Source organism: Tursiops truncatus, chromosome 3, assembly GCF_011762595.2.
Source record: "Tursiops truncatus isolate mTurTru1 chromosome 3, mTurTru1.mat.Y, whole genome shotgun sequence".
Classification (NCBI taxonomy): Eukaryota; Metazoa; Chordata; class Mammalia; order Artiodactyla; family Delphinidae; genus Tursiops; species Tursiops truncatus.
The window spans coordinates 117,648,413-117,670,257 of record NC_047036.1 but is presented as its reverse complement, the minus strand read 5'-3'; the positions used below and the strand labels follow the sequence as shown (position 1 = coordinate 117,670,257).

The window sequence follows — 21,845 nt, the reverse complement described above, 5'->3', positions numbered from 1 at the left end:
TATGTAAGGCAGAAAACCACCCAAATTCTAGCCACAAAACAATAAAATATGAATTGAAGACTTCTACTCCGGTTAGGTGATTTGTTAATAAACATTGAAACCGCAAGGTAAAAAAGTGAATTAAATTAGAGCTCACCTTTAAAATAGTACCTGAGGCAAATGGGACCCCAGCATCTCCGTGATTACTACTTGGCACCCAAGAGGCATCTTCGCAGAGGAGATCCTGAGGGGGAGCCATTTCTGGGGTGACGCTGAGAAAATTAAATTCTGCCTTAGCTGATTGTGAGGCAACACACAGATTGTAGGAATAGGGCAATGTTCCCTCACTGTAGTTGGGGGGAACCATGGGTCCAGACTTGACACAGACACCAGGCTGAAAGCAGCCCCAGGCAGCGGGGCTGGAGGAGTGTCGAAGGTGTAGGGCGACCGCCAGAATCACTGCCAGGAGGAAGAGCACCGAGATCAAGGCCAAGGCCACCACCAAGTAAAACTGCAGCTCAGCTTGGGGGTCAGTGGGCTCAGAGTGGTCACTGAGGTCCGGCAGCGCCTCTTGCAGGCTGTCCGCGAAAACCAGGAGCAGCGTGGCGGTGGCCGAGAGGGGCGGCTGTCCCCCGTCGCGCACAGCAACCAGCAGGCGCTGGCGGGCCGCGTCCCTGTCGCCCAGGGCCCGCGCAGTGCGCACCTCGCCCGTGCGCAGCCCCACGCTGAAAAGTCCGGGCTCGCTGGCCTGCAGCACGTGGTAGGACAGCCAGGCGTTGTGTCCAGAGTCGGCGTCCACCGCCACCACCTTGGTGACCAGGTAGCCGGGCTGCGCGGCGCGCGGCACCGTGTCGAAGAGCGCCGAACCGTCGGGCCCCAGCGCCGGGTACAGCACCCTGGGCGCATTGTCGTTGCGGTCGCCCACCAGCACGCGCAGGCTCACGTTGGTGCTGAGCGCGGGCGAGCCGTGGTCGCGGGCCTGCAGCGTCAGCTCGAAGGCGCGCAGCTGCTCGTGGTCGAAGGCGCGCTGCGCGAAAACCACGCCGCTCTGTGCGCTCACGGACACGTAGGACGACAGCGCGCGCGGCTCCAGGTCGCTGGCCACGATGGAGTAGGAGACGTGGCCGTTGGGCCCCAAGTCTGGATCTGAAGCGCTAACTTGGGCGATGGAGGCTCCAGGCGGGTTGTTTTCTGCCACGTGGACCACGTAGGAGGCCTGGTGGAAAACTGGAGCGTTGTCGTTGACATCTGCGAGGCGCAGAGTGATGCTTATACTAGAGGAGAGGGGCTGCTTGCCTCTGTCGGTGGCCATTATAGTGACGTTGTATTCTGGGATCTCCTCCCGGTCCAGGGTCCTGTCTGTCACTAGCTTGTAATAGTTCTTCGAGTAAGATTTCAATATAAACTCGGTCTTTCCCAAGATTTGGCAGTAAACTTCTCCATTTTCTCCAGAGTCTCTATCTCTTGTTTTTATCAAGGCGATCACTGTTCCTGGTGGTGAATCCTCTGGTAGGGGAGTAAATATTGAAGTCACAATCACTTCTGGTGCACAATCATTCTCATCGAGAATTTCGACTTGGACACTGCAATGGGCTGCTAGATCTCCAGGATCTTTCGCTTCTATAGTGAGAGTGTAACTACTAGCGATTTCAAAATCAAAATCATCCTTTGTCGTGATTTCTCCTGTTCTTCTGTCTAAGTTAAAAAATCGTTCCACTTGTTCATCCACATTATGAAAGGAGTAGATGATCTCTGCGTTGACGCCCTCGTCCTGGTCGGTGGCTGTCAGTTGAAGCACTAAGAAGCCAGGGGGCACACCCTCTTGCAGGCTGACCCTGTACACGTCCTGGCTGAACACTGGGGGATTATCGTTGGCATCTGTGACTTGGATTTGGATCTGGGTGGTGCCACTTTGGGGTGGGTCCCCACCGTCTACAGCTGTCAGGACCAGATGATGAAAATTCTGCTCTTCTCTGTCCAGAGAATGTTTCAGAATCAACTCAGGATATTTACGTCCATCTGGAGTCTGTTTCTCTGTGAGATCAAAGTGCTCATTTTCATTAAGGTTGTATCTTTGCAGTGAATTAGGACCAGCATCCAAATCCAGCGCCGGGTCTAGTGGAAATGTTTTACCTGGCTTAGTGGATTCTACAATTTTTAAGTCAATCTTACTCTGTTTGAATAGCGGAGTGTTGTCATTTATATCCTGTACTATTACTGATACATGGAAAATATTTAGTGGGTTTTCAGCGACAGTATCGAAATCCAGAATGCACAGAGGCTTCTTCCCACAAATCTGCTCTCGGTCTATTCTATCACTCACAAGTAAGTCCCCGCTCTCAGGGTTTACAATAAAATATTCCTTCTCCGCGGTAACCCGCAACTTCCGGGCCGGCAAGTCCCGGACACTGAGCCCCAGATCCTTGGCGAGGTTTCCTACCACCGAGTTCTTGGCCAGCTCCTCGGGAATTGAGTAGCGAATTTGGTCTGGGAGAGCCCCGCGGAACAAAGACAGCAGGAAGGGCAACAGTACCTGCCGCCACCGCGCTCGGCCGCTCCTCTCTGCGCTCGGCCTCATCCTGTCTCCCTCCACTGCTGCTCCGCTCCTTGGTCGGGAGGAGGAATAAGCAAAATCCGGGATAGGGTCACTTTTCCTGCTTTCGTTTCCACTATCCAAACCTGTACTGGCCTCCCTTGTGTGGTTTGTTTGAGCAGGAAGTTACCCTTTCAGAGGTTCCCAAATGCGTCTCTGATTATCATCTCTTCCTTCTTTTGACCTACAGCGACGCCCAGAGGTTTTCCCCAGAAACTGCACTAATGACTTGTAAATGTTTTGCAAGGAACTATTTTTGTTTTCTCTTTTTTGGGGGGGGGATTTACAAGGAGTATTTATTTGTTTTTAAATAGGTATACATTCATACAGTTCAAATTCAGAAGGCACATATGGCATATTTTATAGGCTCTCCCTCTGTGCTTTCAACAACATATTTCTCCCAGGAGAAATGAGTGCTATGTTTTTTGTGTATCATTCCATTAGTATGTTTTGTAGAGTTCAGCAGATTTCTAAAAATATTCTCCCCCGGTTTTAGACACAAAAGTATACAATACACAATGTTTTGCATCTTGCTTTTTTCACTCATTATATCTTTTTTTTAATTGATGGAAATTTGCTTTTTATTTTTTGACAGCTGGCAGATGTCTCTTTCAAATTCTCAACCATTTGTTAGTAATAAAATGTAATTTTTTTGATTGTTATCCAATTTGAGGAAACTTCTATTGAGTTTCCTTGAAATCTGAGCTATAAGACTTTGGTGCATTTTATTTTATTAAATTAATTTTTATTGGAGTATAGTTGCTTTACAATGTTGTGTTAGTTTCTGCTGTACAGCAAAGTGAATCAGCTATACGTATACATATACCCTCTCCTTTTTGGATTTTCTTCTCATTTAGGTCACCACCAAGCATTGAGTAGAGTTCCCTGTGCTGTACAGTAGGTTCTCATTAGTTACCTATTTTATACATAGTAGTGTATATATAACTCATTATATCTTGAAGATAACATATTCTAACAGTACATAAAAAGGGTTCCCATTTTTAATTTCTTATGGCTATGTAGTAGCCCATCATATAATTGTGCAATTTATTTAACCAGAAATATTACTTTCTAAAAGAAACCCAGTGTCCACTCAAACAAAAATGTATTTCCATGTGATATTAGTTATAAATTATCTACTGCCCTCCTAGGCATTTAAAAAATATATATCACTCTGATTCTGGAATGTATTCTTAATGCCAGCATGCAAATATGTCTGTCACAGTTTCAAGACAATTGATATTTCCAAATTATATTTTAAAGCTTCAGCATTTTAAACGATCTATCCTCAGATACGATTTGTTTCTCAATATTCATTAATTATTTTCTCTTTCCTCTCCTCATGCCAGCTAGTTGTATCATACCACATTCCTGTTTTACTCTATGTATTGCACCACAATTTCCCATGAAGATAAAGGCATTTAGAAACTCAAACTCTCCTTCTTAAGCTGAATTGAGGCATAGTCCACAAACTATTGCTACAATTTCCAGGTATCCAAAGTTCACTAATTTTTGCAGTCCTAGACATTCATGAATATTTTCCCCAAGTCATATCATCCCAGAGCCCAACAGTGACAGAGATACCTATGAGCAATTTTTGGGACCAGGGCTGAGACCTTCTTACTAAATAGCATAAATCATATCAGTTTAGAATCTAAGTCATCCAACCTGTATAAGAGGCTCCCAAGATGAAAAAGGAAAGATTTTTAAAAGTTATGTTTTCCTCAGAAATCAAAAAGGGTCTCATAGTGATACCATAATAGGTAATTCAGAAATTATTAAAATCACTCCTGCAAGCTATTAAATATGAGTGAAATTAAATGGGCAATATTTTTGGTAATCACAGAAGTGCACCAGAGGAATCACACATAGTCAGTTGGTGCATCTCACAAACTGCAACAACACAATATATGAAATGTACCAATCCTGTTGAGAAACTATTCCTGTTAAAGTTATATCTAAATGTTAAGTATATTCCCCAATATTTATAAATTGCCATTGTTTAATCATAATGGAAAATACCTATCCCAAAGGAAAGAAAAGTAAATTTCAAGCAAAGTACATTAGGGTGTAAAAAGAGGAAATTTTAAAATACTCAGTCCAGACACAACAACAGCTTCATAAGGGAGAATGCTTTAATATAAATATACACAATTGCCTCCTTAATAATTGTGAATTATTTCACAATTCTAATCTATCCTTTCAGTAATGCCTAAAGGAAAATGGCTTTAAAGACGTGAGAGGCAGCAGAGAAGAAAAAGAAATAGAAGGAATTCAAATCGGAAAAGAAGAAGTAAAGCTGTCACTGTTTGCAGATGACATGGTACTATACATAGAGAATACTAAAAGATGCTACCAGAAAACTACTAGAGCTAAGCAAGAAATTTGGTAAAGTAGCAGGATACAAAATTAATGCACAGAAATCTCTCACATTCCTATACACTAATGATGAGAAATCTGAAAGAGAAATTAAGGAAACACTCCCATTTACCACTGAAAAAAAATAATAAAATACCTAGGAATAAACCTACCTAAGGAGGCCAAAGACTGTATGCAGAAAACTATAAGACACTGATGAAAGAAATTAAAGATCATACAAATAGATGGAGAGATATACCACATTTTAGGATTGGAAGAATCAACATTGTGAAAATGACTGTACTACCCAAAGCAATCTACAGATTCATTGCAACCCCTATAAAACTACCAATGGCATTTTTCACAGAACTAGAACAAAAAATTTCACAATTTGTATGGAAACACAAAAGACCCTGAATAGCCAAAGCAATCCTGAGAAAGAAAAACAGAGCTGGAGGAATCAGGCTCCTGGACTTCAGACTAAACTACAAAGCTACAGTAATCAAGACAGTACAGCACTAGCACAAAAACAGAAATATAGATCAATGGAACAGGACAGAAAGCCCAGAGATAAACCCACGAACATATGGTCAACTTATTTTTTTTTAATTTATTTTATTTTTTATCTTTGGCTGCGTTGGGTCTCCGTTGCTGCACAGGGGCTTCCTCTAGTTGTGGTGAGCAGGGGCTACTCTTCGTTGTGGTGCATGGGCTTCTCACTGCGGTGGCTTCTCTTGTTGCAGAGCACAGGCTCTAGGCGCGCGGGCTTCAGTAGTTGTGGCACACAGGCTCAGCGCAGGCTCAGTAGTTGTGGCACACAGGCTTAGCTGCTCCGCAGCATGTGGGATCTTCCTGGACCAGGGCTCAAACCCGTGTCTCCTGCATTGGCAGGCGGATTCTTAACCACTGCACCACCAGGGAAGCCCTGGTCACCTCATTTTTGATAAAGGAGGCAAGAATATACAATGGAGAGAAGACAGCCTCTTCAATAATTGGTGCTGGGAAAACTGGACAGCCACATGTAAAAGAATGAAATTAGAACATTCCCTAACACCATACACAAAAATAAGCTCAAAATGGATTAAAGACCTAAATGTAAAGCCAGACACTATAAAACTCTAGAGGAAAACATAGGCAGAAAACTCTATGACATAAACCACAGCAAGATTCTTTTTGACCCACCTCCTAGAGAAATGGAAATAAAAACAAAAATAAACAAATGGGACCTAATGAATCTTAAAAGCTTTTGCACAGCAAAGGAAACCATAAACAAGATGAAAAGACAACGCTCAGAAGGGGAGAAAATATTTGCAAACAAAGCAACTGACAAAGGATTAATCTCCAAAATATACAAGCAGCTCATGCACCTCAGTCTCAAAAAATCAAACAACCCAATCCAAAAATGGGCAGAAAACCTAAATAGACATTTCTCCAAAGAAGATATACAGGTTGCCAACAAACACATGAAAGGGTGCTCAACATCACACATCATTAGAGAAATGCAAATCAAAACTACAATGAGGTTATCACCTCACACCAGTCAGCATGGCCACCATCAAAAAATCTACAAACAATAAATGCTGGAGAGGGTGTGGATAAAAGGGAACACTCTTGCACTGTTGGTGGGAATGTAAATTGATACAGCCACTATGGAGAACAGTATGGAGGTTCCTTAAAAAACTAAAAATAGAACTACCATATGACCCAGCAATCCCACTACTGGGCATATACCCTGAGAAAACCATAATTCAAAAAGAGTCATGTATGACAATGTTCATTGCAGCACTATTTACAATAGCCAGGACATGGAAACAACCTAAGTGTCCATCGACAGATGAATGGATAAAGAAGATGTGGCACATATATACAACAGAATATTACTCAACCATAAAAAGAAACGAAATTGAGTTATTTGTAGTGAGGTGGATGGACTTAGAGTCTGTCATACAAAGTGAAGTTAAGTCAGAAAGAGAAAAATACCGTATGCTGACACATATATATGGACTCAAAAAATAAAAAAAGGTTATGAAGAACCTAGGGGCAGGACAGGAATAAGGACACAGACATAGAGAATAGACTTGAGGATATGGGGAAGGGGAAGGGGAAGCTGTGACAAAGTGAGAGAGAGGCATGGACATATATACACTACGAAACGTAAAATAGATAGCTAGTGGGAAGCAGCCGCATAGCACAGGGAGATCAGCTCAGTGCTTTGTGACCACCTAGAGGGGTGGGATAGGGAGGGTGGGAGGGAGGGAGATGCAAGAGGGAAGAGATATGGGGATATATGTATATGTATAGGTGATCCACTTTGTTATAAAGCAGAAACTAACACACCATTGTAAAGCAATTATACTCCAATAAAGATGTTAAAAAATAATAAAAAAATAAAGACGTGAGAGGGTTAGAAGTATAAACTTAAGAAATTGCTGCTGAAACTATAACTGAATGAAGATTACAAAGGATAAGTAATCAATAACTATTAGGCGTAGTAACTGTTATTTATCATTATTGAAGGATCATTTGCCATTCCACTTTAAAGCACTTTAAAGAATACTAAAAAAGAAGTGTCTTTTATATGTAATTGGAGACATTTATGCAGCTCTCTGCCTACGTTTCAGTGTGGCAAGATCTGACTCACCTGTTGAAGATTGGGTTCTCCTTTTCTTTCAGGTAAATCTTGAGATCTCAGGAGAGGCCCACTTTTCTCACAGCTCTCCTGGCTGATGAGCGTGTCCGCGTAGTTGGGCTGCGGGAAGATCACGTGACTCCCCCGCGAGTCCGCGGTGAGCGAGACCTCGTGGGAATAGGTCTGCAGGAAAGCCCGCACCCCATCCACACCCACAAAGTGGGAGGCGGGCACGCTGGCCAACCTGCTGCCTGAAGCCTGGAGCAGATGCGACATGTGCCAGCGCCGCAGTCTGAGCGCCAGCAGCACGATGATAAATGCGAGGAAGACGCAGGAGACGGCGGCCACCGCCACCACTAGGTACAGCGTGAGGCCCGAGTCATTAGGGTCCGCTGAGGGCTTCAGGCTGCCTAGGTCAGTCAGGACGTCTGGGATGCTGTCAGCCACGACCACCGTGAGTGTGACTGTGGCGGAGAGAGGGGGCTGGCCGTGGTCCTGGACCGCCACCACCAGGCTCTGCTTGAGCGCGTCTCTGTCCAGCAGGGCCCGCGCTGTGCGCACCTCGCCCGTGTGCAGCCCCACCGCGAAGAGTCCCGGCTCGCTGGCCTTGAGCAGGCGGTAGGACAGCCAGGCGTTCTGGCCCGAGTCTCTGTCCACAGCCACTACCTTGGTCACCAGGTAGCCGGGCTCTGCAGAGCGGGGTGCCAGCTCCACACCCGTGGAACCGTCGGTGGGGAGGGCGGGGTACAGAATCTCAGGTGTGTTGTCGTTCTGGTCCAGCACGAATATGGTCAGAGACACGTTGCTGCTGAGTGGAGGGTCCCCGCTGTCGCTGGCTGTCACAAGTAGCTGCAGGTCTCTAACCTGTTCATAGTCAAAGGAGCGCAGAGCATACAATACACCTGTGTCAGAGTTGATAGAGACATAGGAGGAGAGAGGCGCCTCCTGCAGCTTGTCCTCAGCCAGAGAGTAAGTGACCATTGAGTTCTCGTTACTGTCAGGGTCATGGGCCGTCACAGAGAAGATAGAAGCTCCCCTAGGATTGTTTTCTGGAATGTAGGCCAAGTAGGAAGCTTGAGGGAAGGCAGGTGGGTTGTCATTGACGTCTGCCACGTTCAGTGAGATGTGTGTTTCTGTAGACAATGGTGGAGTTCCGTGGTCAGTGGCAGTTACAGTGATGTTATATTCTGAGACTTCTTCCCTATCCAGAGTCCTGTGTGTCAACAACCGATGATAATTTCCAAAGGTCTTTTCAAGTGTGAATGGCAGATTATCTGGAATAGAACATGTGACAAGGCCATTCTCTCCTGAATCACTGTCATGCACATTGAAAAGTGCAATTACTGTGCCTGGGGAAGAAGTTTCTTGAATAGAGCTGGTGAGAGATGTAACTGTGACTTCTGGGGCATTGTCATTTACATCCAGAATTGTCACCAGTACCTTACTTCTGGCTCGGAGACCAGGCCCATCATGGGCTTCTACATCTATATCATAGAACCCAGAGTCCTCATAATCCAGATCCCCCAATACTGTTATGTCCCCAGTCAGAGAATTCAAGTGGAATAGCTGGGATATTTTATCTCTTACTTTCCGGAAAGAATATGTGACTTCTCCATTGGCTCCTTCATCTGTATCAGTGGCTTTTACTGTGAGTAGCCTGGAGCCCACCGGCACGTTCTCCTGCACACTCACATGGTACTCGGGCTGAGTGAATACTGGGGCATTGTCGTTGGTATCCACAAGTGTTACATGAATCCTGGCAGTGCCAGAGTGAACCCGGTCGCCTCCGTCGAAGGCGGTGAGAACGAGATGGTGAACCGCCTCTTCCTCGCGGTCCAGGGCGCGCTCCAGCACGAGCTCAGGGTACTTAATCCCATCAGCTCCTCTTTGCACATCCAGGGAGAAGTGACCATTCGAGCTGAGCTGGTAACCCTGCAGAGAGTTTATCCCTATATCCGGATCAAAAGCTTCAGGAAGAGGAAATCTTGTCCCAGGATTTTCACTTTCAGCTACTTTTATTTCCCTTTGCTCTGCCCCAAAGTTGGGCGCGTTATCATTAACATCGATTATTTCCACTTCTACTCCAAAAATCTTCACGTTGTCCTCTAGGAGAATCTCCAGGTTTACTACACACTTTGGAGATCTGTCACAGAGCTCCTCCCGGTCTATCCTGCCCGCAGTGACCAAGCTGCCACTTCGCAGGTTCAGAGCAAAAAGCTGCGTCCTACCTCTGGAGACGATGCGGACTCCGCGCTCCGCCAGCTCCCAGGGCTCCAGCCCCAGGTCCTTGGCGATGTTGCCCACGAAGGAGCCGTTCTCCAGCTCCTCAGGCACCGAGTAGAGGATATGTTCGGCCCGGATTTCCCACAGGGCCCCCAAGAGAACGCAGATCCCGATCAGCCGGCTGCAGTCTGGGCAATAAGGAGAAGCCGCCATTACAGCCCCGCGGCGGAATAGCTTGCTCGTGGGTGTTCCCTTGGTGGAGGCCTGAGGATTCCAAGGACCTTCAGGGTCCAAGATAATGTGCTTTCACCGTTGGATGCTGGCGCTCTCGGGGGTCCAGTTCGAAGCTTTCTAAAGCCCCAGAGCTAGTGCTTTGTAATGCAGAAATCTTGTGGTTTGTATTAATTTCCTGGTTCTTTTCTTCCCCCGATTGGTGAACAGCGACACTCAGAGTCCTAACCTGTTACTGCAGTCTATTCTTGGTAAATAAAGTATCACTTGTGTACACCATTTCTTTGCCCTATTCTATTTTTCCCCAAAATGATAAAAGTCAAACACCTGCTGTTCAATTTGCAATGAAAATCCAGAAATGATCCAAAGATTCCTGTACAATAAGACTTATAAAATAATTTATTTTCTCAGAGATAATTTATTTTTGGTAAGAATTTTTCTACCTCTTTTTAAGTTTTTGCATTATTTATTCTCATAGCCCAATTTCACTACTGTGTATTGCATAAGGGACATATTTATCCCTCCCAGGAACAAGGTTATACTTGAAGACTGAAAGAATAAATGGATGAAAAGACAGGTCTGGGCTCCAGTCTCAACCTATGCAGAAACAAGTATTCTCACATGGGTTGACCCTTTAGAATCTGGGGCAAATTTTCAATTCCCTTGTAAGAAAATATCTACTGTTCAAAGAGTTAGCCTTACCCCTGTGCAAATGGGCTTGGCAAATATGATAATAGGTTTGGGAAGGACATTTGCTCATTAATTTTATATAAGAAGATTCTAGGCCACAGGTTATATCTGCGATGATCATGTTCACAGTGAGTTCTCACTCTAGAACAGCACTTCTCCTAGAGTATACACTGAAATAGTTTTTCAGTGCTTAACGAATGAGTCATTAATGCAGCTGCAAAACCTAAAACAATGGGTAAATAACTGACCTTAAAAGGAAATAATAAAGGTAAGAAGACAGAAAAGTTAAACTGAAGCACTGTGAAGAGGAAATGGTGTTTCAGTGATCATTTCCACATTAGGACACATCCAGAAGGTATTATCTTACTTTTATTTATACGTTTACTTTAGTTTTGATTTTAGAAATAACCAGTAAAAGGAAATATTTTAGTAATTGTATATAATCATTGCATGTTTCATAGTTTTCTTATTCATGAATACTTAATTTACTAATGTGAGAAAACTTGAAATAAAGCAGCAAGTACTCAGTTCTTTAGATTATTACTCACATAATATTTAGTTTCTAGAAATTACTCATAAATTTTGACCAGATACAAAAGTCCATTAACTATTCAGAGTTTTAAAATTCTCAGACTTTGGAGAATAGATTAAAAGTATTTTCCACAATCCTCAAAAGACTCACAAATTGCTGGGGATTGGGAGGCAAAATAAAATATTTTGAAAAAATTTGACTCACTTCTCAGAAACCTATACTAAAAAAAGTAACATAGAAAAGGCTCTGCATACAAAAAATGTTTGTTACATTTCTTACTATACTAGTGACAAAGTAGAAAGGGTATAAAAATAAATTATTTAAGAATGGTCAATAAAATTATTCTTGACAGATTTTGAAGTGGGAAAAAAGACCCAAAGTTAGTGATTCAAATGTAAAACCTGGCAGTCTTTGCTGCACATGATAAGGCAAAAAAGTGCTAAGAGAATTATTGGAAGGCTATATTAAAATACACATCGCAGAAAAAAAGATAAACAACTAGAATGTATTTGATGAAGATGAACATTAACTTAGGCAGAAAGAACTGTCAATACATTTACAATCTTGAAAAAAAGGAGTATTACACATCAACTAATTAAGGACAGTTCTATTACTAAGGGTGGTGACATCCAAGAAAAAGCTATCTTTAGCAGGATTTGTTGACCATATAGAAATGCCAAGAGTGCAAATTGAGTAGTAATTAGGTAACTGCCAAGACTACTGAGCAATCAAGGGACCAATCTCCACCCATCCTATACCTCTCCCACTACCACCTCTACTCTCCCACTACCACCACTAGAACAATGAACAAGGGACGAAAATAATGATGCACTGTCGAGAATAAAATACAATAATAAAATTTAAGTAAGTCTGCAAAAACTCACGTGATGGGAAAAAGAGGAATCATGAGAGATTTGGGAGTCTTCATTACTGGCACATATACCCATAGAAGGATCTTCACCTAGGAGATCCGGAGGGGTAGCTGTTTCTTGGGTCACGTTGTGAAAATTAAATTTCACAATTTAAATCGCACAATTGAATGCGAAGCAACACACAGATTGTAGGAATAGAGCAATGTTCCCTCACTGTAGTTGGGGGGAACCCTCCGTCCAGACTTGGAGCTCAGACCAGGCTTAAAGCAGCTCCAGGCAGCGGGGCTGGAGGAGTGTCGAAGGTGTAGGGCGACCGCCAGAATCACTGCCAGGAGGAAGAGCACTGAGATCAAGGCCAAGGTCACCACCAGCTAAAACTGCAGCTCAGCTTGGGGGTCAGTGGGCTCACAGTGGTCACTGAGGTCCGGCAGCGCCTCCTGCAGGCTGTCCGCGAAAACCAGGAGCAGCGTGGCGGTGGCCGAGAGGGGCGGCTGTCCCCCGTCGCGCACAGCAACCAGCAGGCGCTGGCGGGCCGCGTCCCTGTCGCCCAGGGCCCGCGCCGTGCGCACCTCGCCCGTGCGCAGCCCCACGCTGAAAAGTCCGGGCTCGCTGGCCTGCAGCACGTGGTAGGACAGCCAGGCGTTGTGTCCAGAGTCGGCGTCCACCGCCACCACCTTGGTGACCAGGTAGCCGGGCTGCGCGGCGCGCGGCACCATGTCGAAGAGCGCCGAACTGTCGGGCCCCAGCGCCGGGTACAGCACCCTTGGCGCGTTGTCGTTGCGGTCGCCCACCAGCACGCGCAGGCTCACGTTGGCGCTGAGCGCGGGCGAGCCGTGGTCGCGGGCCTGCAGCGTCAGCTCGAAGGCGCGCAGCTGCTCGTGGTCGAAGGCGCGCTGCGCGAACACCACGTCGCTCTGTGCGCTCACGGACACGTAGGACGACAGCGCGCGCGGCTCCAGGTCGCTGGCCACGATGGAGTAGGAGACGTGGCCGTTGGGCCCCAAGTCTGGATCTGAAGCGCTAACTTGGGCGGTGGAAGCTCCAGGCGGGTTGTTTTCTGCCACGTGGACCACGTAGGAGGCCTGGTGGAAAACTGGAGCGTTGTCGTTGACATCGCGGATGTGTAGGGTGATGCTTGTACTGTAGGAGAGGGGCGGCTTGCCCTTGTCGGTGGTTGTGATGGTAACATTGTACTCTGCCCTCTGCTCTCGGTCTAGGGCACCGTCAATCACTAGCTTGTAATAATTCTTGGAGGTAAATTCTAATTTGAAGGGAACTCCTTCCTGAATATAGCATGTCACCATATCATTTTGCCCAGAATCCTGGTCTCGGACTTTAATGAGGGCTATTACGATTCCAAGGTCTGAGCCCTCGAGAATCTGGCTAGAGAAGGGCATTAATGTCACCTCTGCACTCACACTGAAAAACTCCTCTGCACTAATCCGCAGTTTTCAAGCTGGCAACTCCTGGACACTGAGCCTCAGATCCTTGGCCAGGTTCCCCACCCTCGAGCCCTTGGCCAGCTCCTCTGAAATCGAGTACTGGATCTCCTGGGAGATTGCCCTACACAACAAAGACAGCAGGAAGAGAAGCAGTACCTGACTTCTCATTGTTTCAGCTTTTCTGGAGCTCCTAAGCATTTCTTGAACTCTCTGGGAAGCTGCTCTTCAAGATGTCTCTGGGATGTTTAAAAAAATCAATGACAGCTCCCTGGACTTTTGAGATTTGAGGGTAGGACTTATTTGTTAGGCGCTTGAGGTTGCACAGGAGGTGCGTTTGCGTTCTGATGTGCACAGGACAAAGCAGAAAAACACTCTGCCCATCACTCCTGCAGAAATGAGAACCCTTATGTTCCCTTTGGTCAACAGTAGCACCCAGAGGTTGTCTGAGAAAACTGCATATTGCCCAACTATTTATTCCTCAAACTGTAAGCTCTTGGACCTATATATCTTGTCTTTTTATTTGTTGGAAAGAACAAACTATTCAAATTTTCCCTTTAAATCTGATATTTTCTAGCTTTTCATAATCTTTGAAGTGTTGCCATCACTTTATTCTTCTTTCTTCATTAAATATTTTTCATAAGGCATACAGCTTTTTTTTTTCAGTTTTGGGGGCAGAAATATCTTTAGTGATTCCACTGTATTTATAAACACTGGCATGACTAGTATGGATGTAACCAATTAGGTTACTGGTAGTGGATAAAAAGGTCTAATCTTTGCAAAAAAAAGGAGTGAGTCAAAGCCCTAGACTTATTTTAATATATTGCTCATCATTTTAAAACATAGATAATCTTCCCATTACGTACAGAGGAGCCTGATATTTTGTTAAAAAGACCAATCTAAGCACAAGAGACCAATTTGAGCGCACACATGTTTTTATAAAACTAAATCCTGTGTAAACTTATTTATTTCTTTGAAATCAGTGCTTCTTTACTATATGACTGTATACACAAATACTCCTTAATGCCAATTCTCAGCTCCAGTAAATTTATACCATTAATAAGTGTAATGAGTTTGATTTGACCACTGGTAAATCTTGGAGAGGAAGTGAGAGTTCTTAGACACTCCATTTTGAAACTTACCTGTAATCCTTGAACCAGTCTTGGGTAACTAAAACAAACATCTTTATTTCAAATGCACTACCGAATTAAATACAAACTCAACAATTTATTCTGTTATTTTGCAGTGCTAATCAATACCCCTCTTACATTCCAGTCAAGACAGATTATTATCTGTTTTCTGAAGACATCGTTTCCCTTGTTTTCCCTACTTCATGCCTTTATACTTTCTGTTCCTTTTATTATAAACCCTCCTCCCTTTTTATTGTAATGAACTCTTGCCTATCCCTCAAAAATCCTTTTTAGTTAAAATGGGATGTCTGAGACTTCTTATAATCCATACAAGTAGATGCCTTTGTACTCTGTGCATTTTCCCAGGGTATATGTAGGCTATACTATTTTTTTAAAAATTAATTTATTTATTTTTGGATGCATTGGGTCTTTGTTGCTGTGTGTGGGCTTTCTCTAGTTGTGGAGAGTGTGGGCTACTCTACGCCGCGGTGCGTGGGCTTCTCATTGAGGAGCATGGGCTCTAGAGTGCAGGTTCAGTAGTGGCGCCAGGCTTAGTTGCTCCGCGGCATGTGGGATCTTCCCGGACCAGGGCCTGAACCCGTGTCCCCTCCATTGGCAGGCAGATTCTTAACGACTGAGCCACCTAGGCTATGTTTTATATGAAATTCTTAGAAAATTCTCTTTGAACATATAAAGTTCCCCTGACCCTAGCCATTTAATTTTTTTTCTCTTTACAAGGAAAGGTATATTAATATTGTAAAGATTTTTCCTAAAAAATATTCCAAAGGTAATGTGCCTTTTTTCTGTGATGCATTTGTAGGCTTGGGTGAGAATATACACTTCTCTGCTTTCAGTTATTTCGTTCAGGTCCTTTTGTCTCACACTTTTGACTGTACCTTTTCCTAACACACTGAAGGAGAGCTGTATTCCTTTGTTTGAGACCTAATGAAATCTGTTTTGGCCTAATTTTGGATGACTCTCTGGTGCGATTTTATGGGTGAAATTAATTTCATAAATTTCAAAATGGGCCAACAATTTCTAGCCCAATAAGTTGTAGGACTCCTATTCCATTGTTGAAGTGGATGGTCTGGAAACCTCTCATAGAGGTTAAGACATATCTCCTAACATTTTAAAATCCTTCCCAAAGGACAAGACCTGCCACTCCAAGGCTCATAACAGTTTAGGCAATTGAGCTTCCCACCTTCAGAGAAAAGGCTGAAATCCACATGGATACACACACACACACACACACTTTAAGTATACAAAGTAGGGACTACATGCCAGGTAAAAGAATTTGACCAACATCTATGTTTTTTACCCTATCATTTTTATGTCATCAGGATGAAATGAGATTGGTCTGTCTTGGAAGGAGTTAAGCATCATATTATTATAGCCTAAAATACCATATATATGTGTGTTTATATATATATAATATATATTATATATATATGCTTTATATATATATATGCCTGTTTACCAGGATAGACTAGGTAGGTTGGAGTGACAAACTTCATCACAGTGATTTAAAATGAAAAAAGTCTACTTATCACAGATATACAGATCAATGTTGAGTCAACCACAGGGCTCTTCTGTCACTGTAGTTATTCAAGGACCCAGATAGATGGCACAGTCACAAGTTCAAAGAGTAAGTTAGAAATCTGGTAATTCTTACAATGGCAACTAGAACTTCGTTTGGGAAGAAATTCACATACTTCCATTTACAATGTATTGGTCAGAACTATTTACTAGGCCCACTCAGCCATACCAGATCAGCAAGTGCAGCCCCACCACAATCCCAGAAGAAGAGAGGAACATATATTTAAACAAAAGAATCAATGACGACCACATTGCTTTATTTTCAAATAAATGTGTGTTAAAGCTTTTTAATAACCACACTGGCATAACTGTTCTTTATAATGTTCAAAAAGAAATAAGCTCACCTGAATTTGCTTGTCATCTCCTTTCATTTCAAGTAAATCTTGAGATATCAGGAGAGGCTCGCTTTTCTCACAGCTCTCCTGGCTGATGAGCGTGTCCGCGTAGTTGGGCTGCGGGAAGATCAAGTGACTCCTCCGCGAGTCCCTGGTGAGCGAGACCTCCTGGGAATAGGTCTGCAGGAAAGCTCGCACCCCGTCCACGCCCACAAAATGAGAGGCGGGTACGCCCGCTGGTACACCTCCCGAAGCTTGCAGCACATGCGGTCTGTGCCAGCACTGCAGTCTGAGCGCCAGCAGCACGACGACAAAGGCCAGGAAGACGCAGGACACTATGGCCACTGCCACCACCAGGTACAGTGTGAGGCCTGAGTCGTCAGGTTCTGCTGAGGGCTTGAGGCTTCCCAATTCGGCCAGGACGTCTGGGATGCTGTCAGCTACTGCCACTGTGAGAGTGACTGTGGCGGAGAGAGGGGGCTGGCCGTGGTCCTGGACCGCCACCACCAGGCTCTGCTTGAGCGCGTCTCTGTCCAGCAGGGCCCGCGCTGTGCGCACCTCGCCCGTGTGCAGCCCCACCGCGAAGAGTCCCGGCTCGCTGGCCTTGAGCAGGCGGTAGGACAGCCAGGCGTTCTGGCCTGAGTCTCTGTCCACAGCCACCACCTTGGTCACCAGGTAGCCGGGCTCTGCAGAGCGGGGTGCCAGCTCTACACCCGTGGAACCATCGGTGGGGAGGGTGGGGTACAGGATTTCAGGTGTGTTGTCATTCTGGTCCAGCACGAGTATGCTTAGAGACACGTTGCTGCTGAGTGGAGGGTCCCCGCTGTCACTGGCTGTCACCAATAGTTTCAGGTCTCTAACCTGCTCATAGTCGAAGGAGCACAAGGCATACAGGACTCCGGTATCCGAGTTTATGGAGATGTAGGTGGAGAGAGGTGCCCCCTGGAAGGCATCCTCAGTCAGTGCATAGGTGATGTGGGCGTTCTCGATGCTGTCAGGGTCCTGGGCGGTCACAGAGAAGACGGAGGCTCCCCTGGGGTTGTTTTCAGGAATGTAGGCAGAATAGGAGGCATGAGTGAAAGCAGGTGGGTTGTCATTGATATCCGCCACATGCAGGGTGATGTGTGCGTCTGTGGACAGCGGCGGACTTCCCCAATCTGTAGCTCTCAGAGTGATGTTATATTCGGACACCCGTTCACGGTCCAGGCATCTGGCTGTCACTAAGCGGTAATATCGGTTTATCGATTTTTCTAAATTAAATGGCATATTTCCCAGAACAAAAACTGTGACTTGCCCATTTTGCCCCGAATCCCGATCATGCACGTTGATAAGGGCAATTTCCCTTCCAGCAGTAGCCTCTTCTGGGACTGATCCTGTGAGAGAAGTAATCGTAATTTCCGGGGCATTGTCATTCACATCCAGAACTGTGACCAGAATCTTAGCTCTTGAAAGGAGACCTAGTCCATCTTGTGCTTCAATTTTAATTTCATAGAAAGTAGCATCCTCATAATCTAGGCTTTGTGATATTGATAAATCCCCAGTCACTGAGTTGAGATTAAAAATCTGAGCGATTCTCCCAGGGATTTTATCTAGTACATAGGATACTTGAGCATTAAATCCCTCGTCAGGGTCAGTGGCATTCACCGTGAGCAGCCAGGTGCCTACCGGCAAGTTCTCCTGAACACTTACTCGATACTCAGGCTGAGTAAATACTGGTGGATTGTCATTTGCATCCAGCACTATCACTTGGATGCGCAAGTTGCTAGAATGAACAGGGTCGCCACCATCAGAAGCAATTAGGACAAGCTGGTGAACTTTCTTTTCCTCACGGTCAAGAGCCTGCTGCAGCACCAGCTCTGGGTACTTGGCCCCATCAGAGACACTCTTCACAGCCAAGGAGAAGTAGTCATTTGGGCTGAGCTGATAGTTCAGCAGAGAGTTCATGCCCACATCTGGGTCAAATGCAGTCTTGAGTGGAAATCGAGTTCCTGGAACCGTTAGTTCACCAATTTTTATTTCCAATTCCTCTGTTAGAAAATCAGGAGCATTGTCATTAAGGTCTTTAATTTCTATCTCTACTTCAAAAATTTTCAATTTGTCTTCAACCAGGATGTTAAAACTCACCAGACACCGCGCGCTCTGAGCGCAGAGCTCCTCCCGGTCTATCCTGCCCGCAGTGACCAAGCTGCCGCTTCGCGGGTTCAGAGCAAAGAGCTGCGTCCTACCTCTGGAGACGATGCGGACTCCCCGCTCCGCCAGCTCCTGGGGCTCCAGCTCCAGGTCCTTGGCGATGTTGCCCACGAAGGAGCCCTTCTCCAGCTCCTCTGGCACCGAATAGCGGATCTGCCCGCATCCGGTCTTGCACAGCGTCCCCAGAAGCGCGTACAGCAGGGCCAGTCCTCCGCCATTTCTGAATCTCAGGTAATTGGTCATTTCCTTTTTGGTGAATTATTTTCTCTGAATTGGGTACCAATTTCTCACGACGGACTTCAGTCTTATTTTCTCAAGGAACTAACCCTTTCGTGGGCCTAATTTATAGGTTACGGAGCTGGCTGACTGAAAGGGTGAGCGTTGGAGCAGCCTCGGATCTTGTAAATGTGATTTGCTGGTTCTTTGCTCTTTGGAAACAAGGAAATGGATTAGCTCTTCAGTGGCGTTTTCCTCCTTGAGTGGTGAACAGCGACGCTCAGAGGCATAACCGTTTACTGCACCCTCTTAGACAAACCCAAGCCAGACTTTCTGTTTCTCAGCACCTGAAATTCTTTTTATCAGAGGTAATGGGATCAGTTTTTATTTCACATAACTGAATCGCTATATGTTAAAGGATGTGACTTCAAGTTATCTTCCTTGGGAAGCCATGAGCTAATCTTAAGATCATTAATATTGCTTCAAACATGCTGAAGTTACTGTTTTGAAATGTTCAGACAAAGTTTAAGAACCTCACAGAAATATCAGCCATATTTATAGGCATGCCTCTTGAAATTTGTCCTTGATGGCCTGACATCTTGGTTTCAATATTTTCCATTTAACCCATCCATTAAACACACATATAATTAAGTGTACGACAAAACCTGGGGATTTAAGGTGAACAATATGAACACAGCCACTTTCACAGAGTTACAAGGATATAAAAGCAAACAAGGAATTACAGTGCATTGAGATAACTACCATAATGGGAGAAGCCAAGGGCAATGGGAGGGCCTCCAACCTGGCCTTGGAGGTTAGCAAAGGCTTCCCCAAGAAACATGAGAGGAGTGGATCAGGGATAAGGCCTGGATGTGAGAGAGGCGAGCATGGGAATGCCTAGATGTGAGAGAGAAACCACAGAACTTCAGGGTACTGAAAGTAGTCCACTTTGCCTAAATCTAGAGTATGAAGATGTTTTTAAGGACTGAAAAACTGAAACTAGTAGAGATAAAGTTTTGTTTTATATGCCAGAAACCCTTTTCCTGTATTTGTTTTCCTCTCCAAGCACACAAATAGGAATTCATTTGTCACTTCAATCATGATGCATTATATACCTATGTATAAGGCATTTATTTTCAGGAAGTGTTACTATAAGCACTAGAAGGAACTTTGTATTCAATTTTCCTCAGTTCATACTTTTATTTACCTGCAAAATGTTATGACATATTTTTCCACAGTGAGTTCCAACTTTATCTCAAAGAATATTATGTAACAGTAGTAAGACAATGGAATGCATTGTTTCAGATCAATTCTCCCTCCAATGCCCTTAAACAATAAAGAACCACAGCACCTTAAAGAATGACAATACCATTATATACATGACTTAGTTAGTACATGATTATTTCCAAATAAAAGATGATCCCATTTATATATTAGTATAATTTTTGTTCTCTGTTATTAAATATATAACTAACATACTAAAAGCCAACATGGGAAGAGGAATGGGGAAGGTAAACTTGGTTGTAAAGGGGACATATGTTGGTTGAGGAATTGGAAACATTTTTAACAGCTGCTGTGAGTAGGAAATTTTGAGAAGGGAAATGTAAAAGGAGAACCTTTAGGGGCAATAATTTGATATGGTCTCTGAATCCCTTGAGGATATATATTATTTTTAAAGATAAAAAGGCAATGTGGTTTGCACATATGAGAAAAAATAAAAGTAACGGCGGGGGGGGGGGGGAACATCCCTGCCGGCGCAGTGGTTAAGAATACTCCTGCTAATGCAGGGGACACTGATTGAGCCCTGGTCTGGAAAGATTCCACATGCCATGGAGCAACTAAGCCTGTATGTCACAACTACTGAGACTGCGCTCTAGAGCCCGCAAGCCACAACTACTGAAGCCCGTGCACCTAGAGCCCATGCTCTGCAACAGGTGAAGCCATCGCAATGAGAAGCCCACGCACCACAATGAAGAGTAGCCCCTGCTTGCTGCAACTAGAGAAAGCCCACGTGCAGCAACGAAGACCCAACGTAGCCAAAAATAAATAAATAAATAAATAATTTTTTTTTAAAAAGTAACACGGAATAGAAACATCTTTACTGTTATACAAACCATGTATTATAGAGCAAATGATAACTCAGTCACTTCTTAAAGGAACACAGAGCTACTTTAGAGGCTAATGAGATTTTTAACTAAACAGAGATTCCATGACATACCCTCCTGAAACACGGTGAAGTATATATATTTCTAAATTTGCATCTTTTAATAGGGAAGATCATGCAAATCAAGAAAAATGAAGAATCTCACTGCCAAACTGAAGAAAAAATATTAAGACTGAGTGAGAAGAAAACAACCAACTAAAGTATTTCATTATTCATAAACAAATATAAATAAACATAAAAGCCTTAAATTTTAAAGGAGGGAGGCATCTGGGGAAACATAAAAGTCAACATTTATATTTCTAAGAAGGAAAGAATTGTTGATCCAGGTGCAGGGGATGGTTTCCTCAGGGACGAGAAAGAAGTATGAGAAGCCAGACACGCCAGTTCCTCAGGCAGTGCTCTTTTGATAACCTAAATATCACCTTCACTTACTAACTCCTGATTTATAATCATGACGCAATGATTCTAGCTCCTCTTCCTGTTTACACTGTGTGAACACTTAGAACTAGAAAGAAATAATTCACCAGGACTAATTTCCTAAAAATTGAATATATCCACAAAGAAATATGGGAAATAGAAAAGGTATGGTAAACTGTGGAGACAGCTAAGTAATTAGGTAAAATTTCTTTTAGCAAAGTAGCTCACAGGTATATTGCGAAGAGAATTTA

General features: G+C 44.2%; 3 protein-coding genes across 7 annotated transcripts in view; all 3 read right to left on the bottom strand.

The window, feature by feature from the left end:
• The window catches only part of LOC101336507 (protocadherin gamma-C4), a 171,868-nt gene that overhangs the window by 147,462 nt on the left and 2,561 nt on the right, over nucleotides 1-21,845 (bottom strand). Inside the window, exons 1-2 of one of the 5 annotated variants that reach the window (XM_073802618.1) lie at nucleotides 7,572-10,785; nucleotides 2,179-2,585 (exon numbers count right to left, since the gene is read on the bottom strand). The exons of 1 other annotated variant lie outside the window; for it this stretch is intronic. In XM_073802618.1, the coding sequence (XP_073658719.1) occupies nucleotides 2,319-2,585; nucleotides 7,572-9,995 (2,691 nt within the window). In that variant the 5' untranslated portion in view covers nucleotides 9,996-10,785 and the 3' untranslated portion in view covers nucleotides 2,179-2,318. Of the gene's footprint in view, nucleotides 1-136; nucleotides 2,689-3,647; nucleotides 5,938-7,571; nucleotides 10,786-21,845 lie in introns of those variants that run through there. 3 more of the 5 variants (XM_073802619.1, XM_073802613.1, XM_033853316.2) reach the window with 3 other exon arrangements.
• LOC117311634 (protocadherin gamma-B1-like) lies at nucleotides 11,143-15,430 on the bottom strand. Its single transcript, XM_033853290.2, has one exon. The coding sequence runs from the start codon at nucleotides 13,502-13,504 to the stop codon at nucleotides 12,479-12,481; it is 1,026 nt and encodes a 341-aa protein (XP_033709181.2). The 5' UTR covers nucleotides 13,505-15,430; the 3' UTR covers nucleotides 11,143-12,478.
• LOC101338320 (protocadherin gamma-A3-like) lies at nucleotides 16,509-21,839 on the bottom strand. Its single transcript, XM_033853289.2, has one exon. The coding sequence runs from the start codon at nucleotides 19,038-19,040 to the stop codon at nucleotides 16,560-16,562; it is 2,481 nt and encodes an 826-aa protein (XP_033709180.1). The 5' UTR covers nucleotides 19,041-21,839; the 3' UTR covers nucleotides 16,509-16,559.